The 16397-nt window shown below is 35.4% G+C and overlaps 2 protein-coding genes across 2 annotated transcripts in view; both read left to right on the top strand.

Annotated features, from left to right (window-relative positions):
- Window positions 4099-9749, top strand: LOC109845619 (chromatin modification-related protein eaf6-like). Its single transcript, XM_020414893.1, has 7 exons — window positions 4099-4375; window positions 4521-4615; window positions 5523-5620; window positions 6688-6757; window positions 7821-7848; window positions 7936-7996; window positions 9361-9749. The coding sequence occupies exons 1-7, from the start codon at window positions 4363-4365 to the stop codon at window positions 9479-9481; spliced, it is 486 nt and encodes a 161-aa protein (XP_020270482.1). The 5' UTR covers window positions 4099-4362; the 3' UTR covers window positions 9482-9749.
- Window positions 14299-16397, top strand: part of LOC109844891 (3-oxo-Delta(4,5)-steroid 5-beta-reductase-like) — an 8690-nt gene continuing 6591 nt past the window's right edge. Inside the window, exon 1 of the mRNA XM_020414062.1 lies at window positions 14299-14865. Within this exon, the coding sequence (XP_020269651.1) occupies window positions 14396-14865 (470 nt within the window). The 5' untranslated portion in view covers window positions 14299-14395. The remainder of the gene's footprint in view (window positions 14866-16397) is intronic.

Genomic DNA, 16397 nt, shown 5'->3' with positions numbered 1-16397 from the left:
CACCTTCAGGTACATCCACCAGCTCCCAAGTGTGATTTTGGATCAATGAATCCATCTCATCATCTATAGCTTCTTTTCACAGAAGAACGTCTGTTGAATGCATTGCTTCTTGAAAAGTCCGTGGATCTCCTTCCACATTATAGGTGATGAAGTCATCTCCAAAATCTTTTTGTCTTCTGACGCGTTTGGAAGATGGTTCGATAACTCCTTCATCATTGACTGGCTCCTCTTGTGCATTTGATGTACTAGTATTCTCTGCTACATCTTTGAGCAATAAGCCTTTATGTTTGATAAACTTATCCTCAAAGAATTCTGTATCCCGAGCTTCAATGATGAAGTTGGTTCCAAGGTCCAGGAACCTGCACGCATTGCTATCTCCAAAAGTAATGTTAGCAAAGTCCCCTAGCTTGATCATCCCCGATGATGAGTGCAAGATCATTATAATGCACCAAGGTTTATTGACGCACTCCCTACGCTTAGCAGTAGCAATTCTCTTGTCCTGAAAAAGATGCGGTGCATAACGTTCTCCCACTTAAATGTAGTGTTAAACATATTATTGATATGTGTAGAAGCCATATTATAAGCAATTCTCTTAAACCTTTTGTTAGGTTTGTAATTTGGTCTAATTTACAAAAAAATTAGAACAAATTCGAGAGTTCTAATTTATAAGGTTATAAAAATTAGAGAAAATTAGACCAACTTTTTGTAATTTACAAAATTTACAAAAATTATAACTCTGACTACACACTGACAAAAATTAGAACTTTAAAAAAATTTCATCATTTCATAAGAACATGAAGAAATTCAGAAGGGGGTAACCGCGTAATCCAAATTTCATCACAATAGTTCTAAAAAATACAGAAATTATACCATAGATTGCTAATTTTGTACAAATCTAGCAAGAAGAACAAAGTTTTTCCAAGAAAGGCGCTGCCTTTTTTGCAAGATCCAGTAAAAAATACAAACATGAGGAATCGAGGCTTGATAAATCACAAATCAAGCATAAAATCAACATCACAATAAACCCACAGCCATCAAAGAGGAGCTGAGGCGCGAAGAGTGAATAAAAAACAAGGGAAAGCAATGATAACCCTAGCCATTAATAAGTTTTCCCCAAATAAGCTGCAAATTTGATAATAGTACAGAATTTATGTGATTTTCACCACTTTTTCTTGTTTTGAAAGGAAATAAGGGAAAGGCGAAGAGCTAAATCAGAGGGGTTTTCTGTGGGTGGATAGGCAAAGAGGGGAAGTGAATCGATGTGGTATTTTAAAAAAATAGAAAATTGCTTAGAGCAAGCAATTTTCAAAAAGTTATGGGTCATAGCATGCAGTACACCAGTCCGTTACTAGGCAATGAGTTGCACTTTGGCAAAATGTGAACACCATAAAATTTTAACAAACACCTTGTTAAGTATGGGGATTATGATAAAACATCCCCCACTCCTAAGCTTTTAGATATAATCTAAGGGGTTTTCTAATATTTTAAAAGTTAAGGAGGTTTCTAATAATCATCTATGAACCATAGTAGATTGTAGAGATGACTTCAAAAAGATAATATATATTCAAACGACTTAATCAAAGAAAATTCAACCCAACTAGAATTTATTAGCATTCACACAAGCTTAAAGTACGCTCCAAAATAATGGGGTATCTTAACAGATATTGTATAACCTGGTCCTGAACCAATATTATATGACCTAGTCAGTATAAATGACTTAATCAAGAACAAATTTTATATAATTTTTGTTTTTTTCCACCTAAATGTCTTATTCAAATAATTATTAATTTTAAAAATAAACATTGCATGTGTCAACTTACCTTTTCTACAATAAACAAATAACTATAACAAATCTTACCCTTTGCAATTCGAAACATCAATAAATAAGTATGCCATCATTTCTCTCAATTAATCTAATTATCGATGAGTGATCAATCGCTTCACATTTGCTTGCCTTACGACTGGTCTTAAAAATTAAAATTTAATCTAAATTATTAATCTGTTTGTAAATATTTTTCATGGATTATAAATCATGAATTATCAAACAAGAAACTTATGTTCTTTTATTACACTGCTTAATTAATAAAAGTGAAAATTTCTTGGAGCAAGCAATTTTCAAAAAGTTATGCACTCTTTCCACCCCAACTAGAGTCAAACCCATTTAAACTCTTTGACCCAACTTTCCATGCTAAAACACCCCTAGCCTAACATTGTATAAAGTCCATATATTGTATTTTAAAGTATTGCCCAGCTTACCCTTTTGTACCCTTTTTGTGAAGTGATAATTTTTTGTCTCATTAGACAGCCCCTCATTAGATCGTACAATAAGAAGTGATGGATTCAAGAGAAGAGAGAAGAATGATATTAATGGCTGTGAGAGATTTATTGGAGGGAAAGGAAAAATTGGAGGGAAACATTCAAAGTTCCCTCCAAATAATGTCTCATGTCAAGGTAATATCTTCTTCCCTCTTTAGATCTACTCAACAACCTTCAACAACTTTCAACAACTTTCAACAACCAAAATGCTCTTAACTCTTTCCTCTTAACTTCTCCAACAACCAAAATGGAAGAATCTTTAACATGTGTGATTTCGCTAAACACCAATGCAACCCTCATTAAAGTCAATTATGCAACAACTTTAGCTGAATTGAAGATGCATGCTGTGGAGAATTTAAAAGTACGAGTATGAAAGTTGTTGATAAGTTACTCTCTCCAGAAGTTTCCCAATGTCTCGTTTGAGCTTGTAAAAGATGAAGATATTCTCAACATGATAGATTATCATCATTTAATGGGGGTAAATATGATAACCATGACTATTACTGAAAGAGATGAAGGATTTGCGCATGCCACAGGGACAAAAATAGGGACTGAATTAGAGTTTAAGTAAGTATTCAAAAGATCCTTTTTAGGTTCTGTATACACGTTATAAGGGGAACTGTGATACTTACATCTTATATGTGAACTGTAGACATTACAGTGATATATCGACTTTATTTGTGACATATACAAGTTAAGAATTATTTGTAATTGCCACACGCGACTTATATGTATGTTATATTCAATTTGCAGTCTTCCTACTGTAAACTCACAGTCATCAGAGCATATCCGGGAATCAGAGAGGATCCCAAATGACAATCCTCAAGGAGAGCATGAGTGGATGATGGATGACATAGTAAGTGACTCGACAGGAATCTCTGCATGGTGGCACAAGGCAATTACTGGAAAAGTGCGGCAATTTGAAAGCGTGAAAGAAGTTAGAATTGCTCTTATATACTACTCTATAGCTAAAAAGTTCTCTTTCAAATATGTTAACAATGAGCCAAAACGCATTCATGTTATTTACATGTTTAGAACAGAAACAAAATGCTCGTGGGTGCTTTACGCTTCACCATTGAGCCATGTGTCGACTTTTGCTATAACAAATTTTGTTCCTTAACATATTTGTGGATAACATAACATCATAGCTGGTCACTCTAGAGCATCGAGAAGATGGATTGCGGCTATGCTACAATTAATTATGAAGAGGCGTCCATATATCACCCCAACTGACATTAGAAAGGAATTACGCTCTCAATATGGTTTAAAAGTTAATTATTCTAAAGCTTGGCGTGTTAAAGAGACAGCAAAAGACCAAATATTTGGTTGCGCAAGGCATTCATATAGTTTACTACCCTGGTTAGTCCATTAATTTGTTAACCTTAATTATCGGAGCGAAGACGACGACGAGCTTCCTTCTTCTGGCCATAGGGGGCGACAACGAAGCAAAAACGACTAGGGGGCAACAGATCGAAGCTGTAGGGGTTCTCTTCGGCAGTCGGGGTTCTCGTCGGCGATGGTGGAGGAGCGAGATTTTGAGAGCAAGAGGATGATGGGAAAATTAGTTACAGAGTGTTTTCGAAGATCGTGCTCAGAAGGGAGATTTTTAGAGCTGTTATTATTTTTTTTATTTTGATTTTAAATGAGAAGGGCAATTTCGGAATAACTTTATTGGGTAGTGGGCGTGTACAATATGGGGGGATAGTTACACTAAGTATGAGGATTGGAGAGCATGAGTTTTTTAGCTAGAAATGAGGATGCATAACCTAACTTTTTGGAATTCCTGCGAGAATTTTCCCTTAAAAAAACCAAGAATAGATTTTGTCCGATGTGGCACTGTTGTCAAGGGAGGATAAACGCTTCTGCGCTCTTTTAAGCGAACCAAACGCGCCCTTATGCAGAAGTGATTAGAGTTCACAGCAAGCTTTCTATAATTTAACAAATCAAGCTAGGTTTAAATGCTAATTATCACCGGTCTCATTGTTGCGTAATTCGTGGTGGAGGAAGAGATCCCTCTATCATCAGGAAATCCAAAAATCTCGCGCGATGGATTCAGAAGGTAACGGTAACGAAGGAAACCCTAATTCCTTTTTCCTTTTCTTCTCCTTTATTTATTTATTTATCATTTTCTACCTTTTATCTTATTTTCATTCCAAATTCTCCCAAATTCAATCTCGTTGCTGACCCCAAATGATCTCAATTAGGGCAAAGGACTTCATCGAATCCTCAGGCCACGCTCACGGCGCTGGTGGGCAAGAGGGAGAAGCTCAAAGAGGAGCTCCGGATGATCGAGAGACAAGTAGGGTTTTTCTTCTCTCGAAATAAATTCACTGATTAATCTAATTTTTTGTGAAATTCACAGTGAAAAATAACTATGAATTAGGCGTTATTGTATCTCTTTGAAGTAATTCCTCTTATAAAATTTCCTACTGCAAATTCAAGCTTTGTAGTTTGTTATGATGAAAATAAATGCACTTTGTCGTTTGCATTGGGCGTGCACAAAAATACCATTACCCAAGGAAATATCCGTAACCATATCTGTATGCATTCGGATATGGTTACAGATACGGATATGTAGTGAATTATTTGGATATGTTTCCTAAATATCCGAGTATGTTATATAGTTGTAACAATTTCAATCCTTAGATTAATGGCTTTGATGTTAATTTTGATGATCAAGAGAGCTAATCCTTGCCTTTTTCGGGTAACATATTAATGAACTTTCTTGTATCATATGAACTATATTTTTTCAATATCAAGTTCTCTCATATCCGATTTGTATCCAAATGTATTCTTGTATCATATGAACTATAATTTTTCAATATCTAGTTTTCTCATATCCGCTTTGTATCCAAATGGATATCGACGTATATATCCGCATGTATATCTGTATTTGATTTTAGCGGATATGGATATGAATTTCCCTAACCGAGGCATATCCATGTCCGTGTACGTGATTGGGAAGCGGATACGGATATGGTAAGTACTATATCCAAGCCGTATCTGGACCGTATGCACCCTTTTTTTAAAAGGATTACATCCATTCAGATGTTAAACCGTATGCACCCCTAATTTGCATTCACGGGACATTAGAAACAAATACGTATATGATGGCTTCTATCTTCACCTCTTACTTGTATTATGAGACTGTTTTATGTTGCACGCTGGCATTTGCGTATTTCATAAAGTATGCTATCATCTTGTAGGTCTATGACTTGGAAACTAGCTACTTACAAGAGTCAAGCCAATATGGAAGTGTGCTTAAAGGTTTTGAGGGATTTCTATCGTTGTCAAAGAGTACCAAGTAAGTAGCTTGACTTCAGCAACATTTCATTCATTGTAAGCTTTCTGTTTCAGTATTTTCACCTATCTCTTCAATGATAAACCTGAGTTGGTTATGTTGATTCTTACAATCATTGGTTTAATTTGACTATACACTATCAATTGCATAAATTTAATTGTTATACACACTATGAGTCGACAACAATGCTTGAGGTAATATGTATATGGTAGATCCACATGCCATTCTTTTGTTTGTGTGGGTGTGTGCACGGGCGCACATGTTACTAATATTCAACATACTTTGAATTCTTGACGTTCATCATGCTTATCACCAAATGTTACCTCTTAATTCTTCCTATGGATCCTTTATGTCCTCCCGAGTACTTGTTAGATGAATTTGAAGGAAGTGAGTACGATAGAAGAACACAGCTGAAATCAGTCAACCGTACTATTTTATACTTTTCTATAATGGATGTTTCATATCTCCAAATATATTTGCTTGGATTAGATTATGCACAAACTATTTGTTTATATCTTATGTCACTTATAGATGGGGCTAAGACCCCACCTCTTCTTTCTTGCCACCTATGTAATAATAAAGATCCTACATAAGGTGGCTGGATACATCCTAAAAGTTGGCAACTTGGCAGAATGATCTAATGAGCAACTATTACTAGATGACACTCTTATCCTTATGCCTAGAGATCATCGATCCTTGATAACCTCAAAGCTTTACTCCTTAGATTCTCAAATATTAACAGGGTACAAAGTTTATCTTTTTAAATCATGAATCAACAATCTCAGACTGAATATTGAGGTGATTTATTTTGTGTACTCTGTATAATTTGTTTATACAAAAATTCAAATTGTATAAAAATACTTGTCAATACTAGGAAACGATCTTAGACCGAATATCAAGGTATTTTGTGCACCTTGGATGTGTACTCTGTATGATTCCAATTTTTTCTTGATTATCAGCTCATGGCTAAAGTATTTCGTTTATATCCTTTTACTAGTATCAAAAGGAGGATTATTTCATATGATACCACTTGTATGGTAATATGAACTTTGTTTGAATTGTGCCTTCAGCATGAAGCGATCCAGGAAGTTCCAGCCTGAAGATAGGCTATTCTCCTTGTCATCAGTTACCTCACCTGCTGTAAGTATTGGAGGTTCCATTTGAGAAATGTTTACTCTTCTGGATCACATAACATAGATATAATATCATTTTACTGGATGTGGGTAATGTTCACTTTTCTGGATCACATGACATTAGATAAAACATCATTTTACTGGATGTGGGTGCTCGGTTATGCAGTCTTCACGTGTCAAAAAAAGAGCTATCTTTGTTTAAGAAAACAGTGAGAGTTATATCATTGGGCATTGTTGGAATGGTGAATTTAGCAAACACGTTCAATAGGATGAGAATTCTTTCATCTTTTTGTCCTGGGTCAACATATATCTTGTCATAAGCATCAAACAGCGAATTCAGGCGTTAGCTTTCAAATTTTCTTCATCATTGAGCAAGTATTTTATAATTCTGTTTCTATGTGGAAAAATATTAGCATCTTAAATATGCAATTCTTCTTCAAACTTGATGTTCTATTAATATCCTAATATCAGTTCTTGTTTTTGCTAATAAACAGAAATACATATTGTAAGGGTTTTGAGATAATTAAAAATATGCCAACTGGATATCATTAATATTCTGATTTGAATTGAAAATCTATGTGAAAATCTTAAGTTTAATGCTGTGTATGGAATCTTAAGTTTAATGCTGCATGTGGAATCTTAACTTTAGTGCTACATATGGAATCTGATTTCTCTATATTTTATGTGCATTTAAAGTTAGATTAGGATTACATGTCATTGTAAGTGTTGGCTAACCAAAGAGGCCACTCGAAAGTGGTTTAAAGTTTGCACCCTCTCTTCAGATCACCATCAATAGCTATATCTTATGAAAACCTCAAGCCTTCACCACTTCTTCTGTACGAATCTAATGATCTCAAACTGAAAATGTGAACTTAATCATGTACTCTGTATGGGCCTGAACTGGATTCTACACCTTCAACTAGTTTCAGTCTCAACATGAATTACACAAAAAGTTAGAGCAATATGATATTATAATTTATGTTTCTGGAGCAATTTTAAATTCCAGCCTAACTTCACAGCCTAGACTGGATTGAAGAATATAAACAATCTGGCATCTGGTCTATTTTCAGGTGGAAGAACATGCAGTTGGACGAGATGGTGAGCCTGCGCTAAAAATATAGTGGCAGTAGTGGTTTTCATTTTGATGTCATCTTTCATTTTGTTTCCCTTTGTACTTGATGCCAGATGGAAGATCTGATTATGGTTCCAGTCGTTCCAAAGGTGGAAGCTTTTTTGCAAATGGACAGTAAGTGCACTTTATTCACGAAGCATTAGAGTTGGTATTTGTTTTTAGGATTTTCTCCTAGATACCCCCTTATATTTTGGGTCAATTTACGTAAACCACCTTATATTTCAAATTTATACCCAAACCACCTACAAAGTTAGTTTTTCTTCCGGTCAACCACTGGACCCTCACTTTACTGGTAAAAGTTCCCTGAAATTCTGACAATACCCACACATAATCTCATGTGGAAAGCTTGCAGAGCATCAACAAGAGAGGTCATGTGGTTTACACGTGAGATTGAGGTATTGTTGGGATATGTAGGAAACTTTAGCAGTAAAGTGGGTTCAGGTAGTTAATTGGAAGAAAAACTTCGTAGGTGGTTTAGGTATAAATTGGAAAATATAAAGTGGTTTGCGTAAATTGATCCTAAATATAAGGTGATTTCTAGGAAAATAACTTGTTTTATTTGGCTGGCTTTTAATTGTGATAGATTGAAATTATTATTATTATTATTATTATTATTATTATTATTATTATTATTATTATTATTATTAATTTGCTTCCACATTTAAATGTTAATAACCCTTTTTCTGTTGATAGTGGTGAAAAAACAAAGAATTGGTAAAAGAAGGTGCGTGATTTGTCAAGAAGTTTTAGAAGAATGCATCAAAGAGAATTTCGAATTCCAGAAAAAGGAAAAAGATAGCTTGAACAAGTGAACACCATATAGGCTGATGGTAGCACGACGAGTTTTAACCATTTCGTAATAAGTAAAACAGACTGATATATTAGCAGTATAAGCAAGAATTCCTGGGTAGTTTGTCAGGATGTTATGAATAAATAGATTGTTTGCTTGTACATCAATACTAGGGAGTATTTGTATTGTTTGCTTCATATAGATAAGAATACCATCTGAATATTGTCATATTCTGTGTCAAATGCAACCAGTAGCCGGGCATTTTTTAATATGACTAAGATTTAGGATTGCTTTTAACCACAAAAATTAATCTATATACCAATGGAAAAGATTTTGTTTTACACTGTAACACTAAATGGACTCTAGATATGTAGTCATGTTCTTGCATTTTCAGATATTCAGATATGTATTCTATTATGTCGGTCTATGCAACAAAATTTATATCCCTTTCTATATTTAAAATGAACAGATTCAGTATCCATATTTGTCAAAAGAACAAGTATAAAATTCGTTCACATCTATCCATTTACACCCGTAATCATTAGGCTAAGGAAAAGGTGACAATGAATTCGAGTTATCTCAGCGTTATATTTTATTTTTACAGAAGTTTGTTGTTATAGTGGAAATATTTCCCCCCTTGTGATTGATAATTGGACATGACTGCAAACTTTTTGGCTTCATTCTACAGAGGGAAACCAAAGAAGGGAGGAAGAATACCACCGAGGGAGGGGAGGAGAATTCGACCACCATCAATCCAACATGACATGGATGATGATGATGATGAGGATATGGATCTAGGCATGAGATAAATCATATGCACTGGAAAACATTGCATCCGTTTTTGTTAAAGAGTCCATATAGTTTTTATATTCAGCATGTTTTATTTCTGAATTCAGCCTGATGTTTCTATCAACTTCCCATTTCAGATTATCCAGTGTAAAGAACATGGTACTTTGTTATAGAATTCTGTATCGCATTTCAAACGGATTGCCCAGTGTAAAATAACATAAAAAGGTACGATACCCATCGTATTAATGGCACACTAAAAACGTGTATAAATGCCCGCTACTGGATTAATATTAACCAAAGAATGCCTACCCTTTGAGATCAGTGCAACGGACTAAAAGTACTGGGTATTCTTCTGCATTAAACTGCTAAAAAGAAGTGGCCAGTGTTACTTTCTGATGGGGGTTGGAGCGGGGGCTCCGATCCGAAAGTAGATGGCTCCCGAAAGTGCTGCCTTCGGCGCCAACCCAGATCCGATGGGAAAGCATGAGATTCTCGATATTGTGAATTTTGGTGGATGCTCGAATCTGAATATAATTTGAAAGGGGGAGATGGTAGATTTTTTTTATCGTCGATACATTTCCAGAGTCGTGTTGTAAGACCTTGGTGGCGAGGGATATTAACTCATTAAGAGACGATCGGAGAGGATTCGGTGATAGTGATACTCAAGCGAGGGTCGTCGTTGGAGTAAGTAATCGTATTCGAGTGATTGTGGCATCATCGGAGGCGAATGATGTCGGATCTCGAGGCTGTGGCGGAGAAATTTTAGATAACTAAGCCTCACACCTAGGGGCTTCACACCCAAGGCCTTCACAACCCAATAAAAGGCAAATCACATGCCAAGCAACACTTCACATGCTCGAGAGAATTCTCAAACTCAACTTTTTTATTCATCAATATCTATTCCTCATAGCGGATTATATTTCTTATTTATGGGAAAAGAAAGCGACTAAACACATAAGGAAGTAAATAAAAATCCTAATGAAATCAAAACTAACAAAACTAAAACATGCAGTCAAATTAAAATCCTAGCTAAAATAGAAAGAGATTTCAAAAATCAAATCCTAAAGAAATCCTAGCTAAAAAAAGATTACATAGGATAAAATAAAATCCTACAAAAAAGAAAAAGAAAATATTCTAATAAATCCTAATCGCATTACATGGAGAGTTCACGATTGTCCTACATCAAATCTCCTCTTGTTTGAAAAGGCTCGACCTCGAGTTTTATAATGAGAGAGCATAATGTTTGACTTGATTGGTGAGAAGTCTTCTGTTGAAATTGGAAGATCTTCAAGATGAGCTGTAAAACTCGATATTAAGTTGGTGGTGAAGGGTCTGGAATAACGAACTCAATAACTAGATTATATTGAAATTTGCACCTCATATCGAACTTAAGTTTGGATTCTAGGCTCACCTTGAGCTCTGGGTTTGATTCAAACTCGAGAATTAGATCAACCTGTTTTTTTTTTTTTTGTTTCAAACTCTTGTTTAAACTTGGGTTCTGGATCTATATTTTTACTTGTTTCTACTCGCTGTAGTTCAGGCTCACACTCTTGATTAAAATATTTGATTCTGGCTCACGCTCAGACTCGGCCTTTGGTTCTATAATTTTTTTTTATCTTGCTCTACTTTCTCGTGTGACTCAAGTTGAGGCTTCAGATCTGGATTGAAATCAAATTTTGATTGAACATCTCGTCGGGGTTGAGGAATTTGTGTTGGTTTTGTTTCAGAATTTGAAGAGAAACAATGTCTTCTAGATGGTGGACTAGAGTATCTTCTTTCGAAAAGTGCTTTCGTAGTTATCCATGAACAGATGTTTGAATGACAATAGTTTCTACACCACTAATATTTTGCCTCTCTCTTTAGCCTAAACTCGGCATATAAATACATTTCCAGTTTTGATATATCATAAATAGAAAATATATCTTCTATATTAAAAATCCAGACGTCAAATTCATAAGGCTCCTCATATCCATCAAATCCATAAAGGTATGCTAGGGTACCAAATTTAAATGAATTAAAATCATACCCTTGTGAAGGAGGTAGCAGTATTTTATCCCTGATAATTGTGGATCTTTCATCTCTGATACCAAATGATGGTGGTCAGGGCGGGGGCTCCGATCCGAAAGTAGATGGCTCCCAAATGTGTTGCCTTCGACCCCAACCCACATCCGATGGGAAAGCACAAGATTCTCGATACTATGAATTTTGGTAGGTGCTCGAATCTGAACATGATTTGGAAGGGGGAGACGGTTGATTTTTTAGTCGTCGATGACTTTCCAGAGCCGTGGTCTAAGACCTTGGCGGCGAGGGAACATAACTCATTAAGGGACGATCAGAGGAGATTCGACGATGGCGATACTCAAGCGGAGGTCATCGTTGGGCTAAGCAATCAGATTCGAAGTCATCATCAGAGGCGAATGGTGTCGGATCTCAAGGCTGCAGCGCATACTGTTCATTCGTGAACAATAACTTTTTTTTTTGTTTGTAGTTGAGATCAGACATCTAAGATTGAAAATAGGAAAATTTTAGATAAATAACTAGGCCTCACACCTAGAGGCTTCATGCCCTAATAAAAGGCAAATCACATGCCAAAGAACACTTCACATGCTCAAGAGAGAATTCTCAAACTCATTTTTTTATTCATCAATGTCTATTCCTCATAAAGGATTACATTTCTTATTTATAGGAAAAGAAAGCCACTGAACACATAAATAAGTAAATAAAAATCCTAATCAAATCAAATTAATAAAACTAAAAGATACAATCAATTAAAATCCTAGCTAAAATAGAAAGAGATTTCAAAATCAATAACTAAAGAAATCCTAATCCTAACTAAAAAAAAGATTACATGGAATAAAATAAAATCCTACCAGAAAAGAAAAGATTCTAATAAATCCTAATCGCATTACATGGAGATTTCACCATCGTGCTGTATCACTTTTACCCCCTCCCTCCCTTAGGGGGTGTTTGTTTGCATGCAAGTGAAAGATGAAAGTGAGAAAGTTACTTTTATTTAACAATTAAGGCGTCAAGCAGACGAGTTGTACTATCGTGCTGGGGGTACGAATAAAACCAGGAAAAGGAGTCCCCAAGAAAAAGAAACTCAGTGCCCCTGTTCCAAACTCATTAGGACAGTATTGTCTGAATGCAGCTGCATCAAGGTGGTCCCCGAACAAATTTCGGTTTTCGAGAGGCTCAGTACTGAAACGCCGAAACCAAGGCCTAGGCGTTTCCGACGAAGAAGAACGGTGGTTGAAGAGGGAGAATTTCCGAGGGTCACCACCAACATGACCAGCAGAGGGACATCGGCGCGGGACAATCTCGAATCGATTCTGAAAGCATCCCGGCCTAGAACCCGTCAGAGGAGATTCGACGATGGCGATACTCAAGCGGAGGTCATCGTTGGGCTAAGCAATCAGATTCGAAGTCATCATCAGAGGCGAATGGTGTCGGATCTCAAGGCTGCAGCGCATACTGTTCATTCGTGAACAATAACTTTTTTTTTTGTTTGTAGTTGAGATCAGACATCTAAGATTGAAAATAGGAAAATTTTAGATAAATAACTAGGCCTCACACCTAGAGGCTTCATGCCCTAATAAAAGGCAAATCACATGCCAAAGAACACTTCACATGCTCAAGAGAGAATTCTCAAACTCATTTTTTTATTCATCAATGTCTATTCCTCATAAAGGATTACATTTCTTATTTATAGGAAAAGAAAGCCACTGAACACATAAATAAGTAAATAAAAATCCTAATCAAATCAAATTAATAAAACTAAAAGATACAATCAATTAAAATCCTAGCTAAAATAGAAAGAGATTTCAAAATCAATAACTAAAGAAATCCTAATCCTAACTAAAAAAAAGATTACATGGAATAAAATAAAATCCTACCAGAAAAGAAAAGATTCTAATAAATCCTAATCGCATTACATGGAGATTTCACCATCGTGCTGTATCACTTTTACCCCCTCCCTCCCTTAGGGGGTGTTTGTTTGCATGCAAGTGAAAGATGAAAGTGAGAAAGTTACTTTTATTTAACAATTAAGGTGTTTGTTTTCATGTAAGTGGTTATGAAAGTGAGATGTAAGAAAATTGCCACATAAGATTTAATGCAATTTTGGCTTCCCCTAAAAAAGTGGTGAAGTCACATGAAAGTGACAAAAAGGTAACTAATTTAATTAAATGATTTTAATTATATTTTCTAATTAATCTTATTTTGCCACGTCATCTTCACATTGCACTTTCGATAATAATTTAATTTTTCAAACAAACACTGTATTTCACTTGCGTGCTGACATGGATGTAAAAGTCATTTGCAAAAAAAGATAACTTACATATTTTAAATTCACTTTCAGATTGCCAAACACCCCCTTAATGCACTTTTGTTGAATCGTTTTAGCTGTGAGTGACTTATATTATTTGGTACGCGTAGTTTTTTATGTGAATTGGAAAGCAACCGACTTAAGTTCTCGGTTTCTTCCTTCCTCCCCTAAACCCCGTTTCTTGACTTCACTTATAAAAGTCACTAACGCATACTATCTTACAAGTTATTATCCAAACTTTGTCAAAAAATTAAAAAAAAAAAACAATTTAAAAAGTTTGATGTTTAGTGGTAACAATTTGATTTTAAATTAGCAAATGTTGGAGCAAGGGGCCTTTTAAATGCAGGAGATGTTACTGCAAAGTAAATCTAGAGGTGCAAAATTGTTATAAAGAGTTAATACTTTGAAAAAAAACAAGCATTAGTAGTTTATCTAGAAAGGGTTATAATATGTTGTACGGAGCAAATTATTGAACAACAAGAAGTTGTTGATGGTGATGAGCAACACAAAATGAGAAAAAAAAACCTCTTCCCCTCCCCTCCAAACACGTCTCTACAATAAAACAAAATTAAAAAGGAGGGAAAAAGAAAAAAGAAAAACGAAAGGGATGGAGACTGAAGGTTCAGTTGCCCTCATAGTCGGCGTCACCGGCATGGCCGGTTTCAGCATCGCCCAGGCCTTAAAACGACCGGAAGCTCCCGGTGCCCCTTGGACCGTCTACGGCTCATCTCGCCGGCCCCCGCCCTCCTGGTTCCCTGAAACCACCCTCGACCGGTTCCTTCAGCTCGACGCCTTAGACCGGGATTGGACGGTTCGAGCTCTCGCGCCGGTCGCAGCCCACGTGACCCACCTCTTCTGGGTGGCGCTTGCGTCACGTGAGTCGGAGGAGGAGAATATACAGGCGAACTCGGCGATGATGGCCAACGTCCTGCGTGCGTTGGTGTTGGGAGGTGGGTCCCGCTTGAGACACGTGGCGCTGCAGACCGGAACGAAACACTATTTTGGGCCGTTTGTGGATACGGTTAGCATGAGCCGGATTGGGCCGGTTGAGGTGCCATTTCGTGAGGATGCCCCGAGGTGAGTGTTATCAGCATTTGGATCCGGGTCGGGTGATTTTGTTTTTATGGAAAGTGTGCGATAAAAATTGTCAGCATAGTATAGCAATTTGTTTAGTAAAAGCTAGCTTATTTTAGTGATATTATAAGTTAGTTTCTCAAAAAAAAGCTAGAGTGTACATTTATTTTAAATATGGCTTATGGGCTAACTAATTTTGCACTTTAACAAACTAATATATGTGAGAGAAAAAACTAAGTTAAAAACTTAAAAGCTAGTTTGATCAAAAAATAAGCCCAACACTTTCTAAGTATTATCATGACATGGTTGATGCCGACAATATTTTGAGGCGTCTAACGAGCCTCTCTTATCTACCTCACGTTGATTTGTATGATGTGATTTCACACCAAACTAGAGAGAAGAAAAAGTACATTTCTTTGGCTAATATTCACGCCAAATTAGAGGCAAAAGATGCTGCAGGTTCTATGTGGCATCACATCAAACTAGTTCAAAGGACAATGTGCATGTTTGTCAATATACTTATAAGTTACTTATTTCATTTATATGTAAATTTTTACTTATTAAGTCATCAAATTCATGTTTGGTGAAGGGTTACTTATTTACTTATTTTTAACTTATAATTAAGTAGCTGAAAAATAAGTTGAGAAATCCCCACTTCTATTTTTTTCTACTTATAAGTAGTTTTACTTATTAATTCCAAAAGACAATTACACCCTCATATCCCTTTAAATATTTAATTATTCTAATTAAATATTGTCTTCTTATGAAATAATAAATTTAATTAATTAAATAATAATTTTATAAATAATTATTATTTAATGAATAAGAAATTAATTAAATAGTGTCAATATTAGTAACCGATAACCATCAATAATTTCATATATAAAATATATTAAACCAAATATTTTGGTATTATAAAATAGTTATTCTATTAATTATTTAATTAATAAGTACATTTACTAATAGTTACTATTTAATTAATTAGTAATATTTTTTATTCTGAGAAATAATTATTCTTATTAATTAATTACTAATTAATAAATAAAGTAACAAATAATTACTATTTAATTATTTTTTATAAATTTTATCTTTAAGAATAAATAATTAATCTTATAAGATAATTATTTATTTAATGAATAAATTTATTAAAAATTATTCTTTAATTAGTTTTATGATATTACTTGATTAATGAAAATATTACCATTACAAATCACAATAATGTAATATATAAATATGTTGATGATGGGTAACCAAACAGGCAAATATTTGTGATGAGATTGATGGGGGGCCGCTCCCTTCCCCGAATATCCGGTTCTGAGTTGAGTAGCTGAAGCCTGCACAAGTAGGAAATTGTGAGAGGACGGAGCTTGGTTCCCCCGTTGTACTTATGATGGGTAACCAAACAGGCAAATATTTGTGATGAGATTGATGGGGGGCCGCTCCCTTCCCCGAATATCCGGTTCTGAGTTGAGTAGCTGAAGCCTGCACAAGTAGGAAATTGTGAGAGGACGGAGCTTGGTTCCCCCGTTGTACTT

The sequence above is a fragment of the Asparagus officinalis genome, chromosome 6 (genome assembly GCF_001876935.1).
Source record: "Asparagus officinalis chromosome 6, Aspof.V1, whole genome shotgun sequence".
Taxonomy (NCBI): Eukaryota; Viridiplantae; Streptophyta; class Magnoliopsida; order Asparagales; family Asparagaceae; genus Asparagus; species Asparagus officinalis.
Note: the sequence above shows the minus strand (reverse complement) of the source record. Positions and strands in the feature narration are given on the sequence as shown.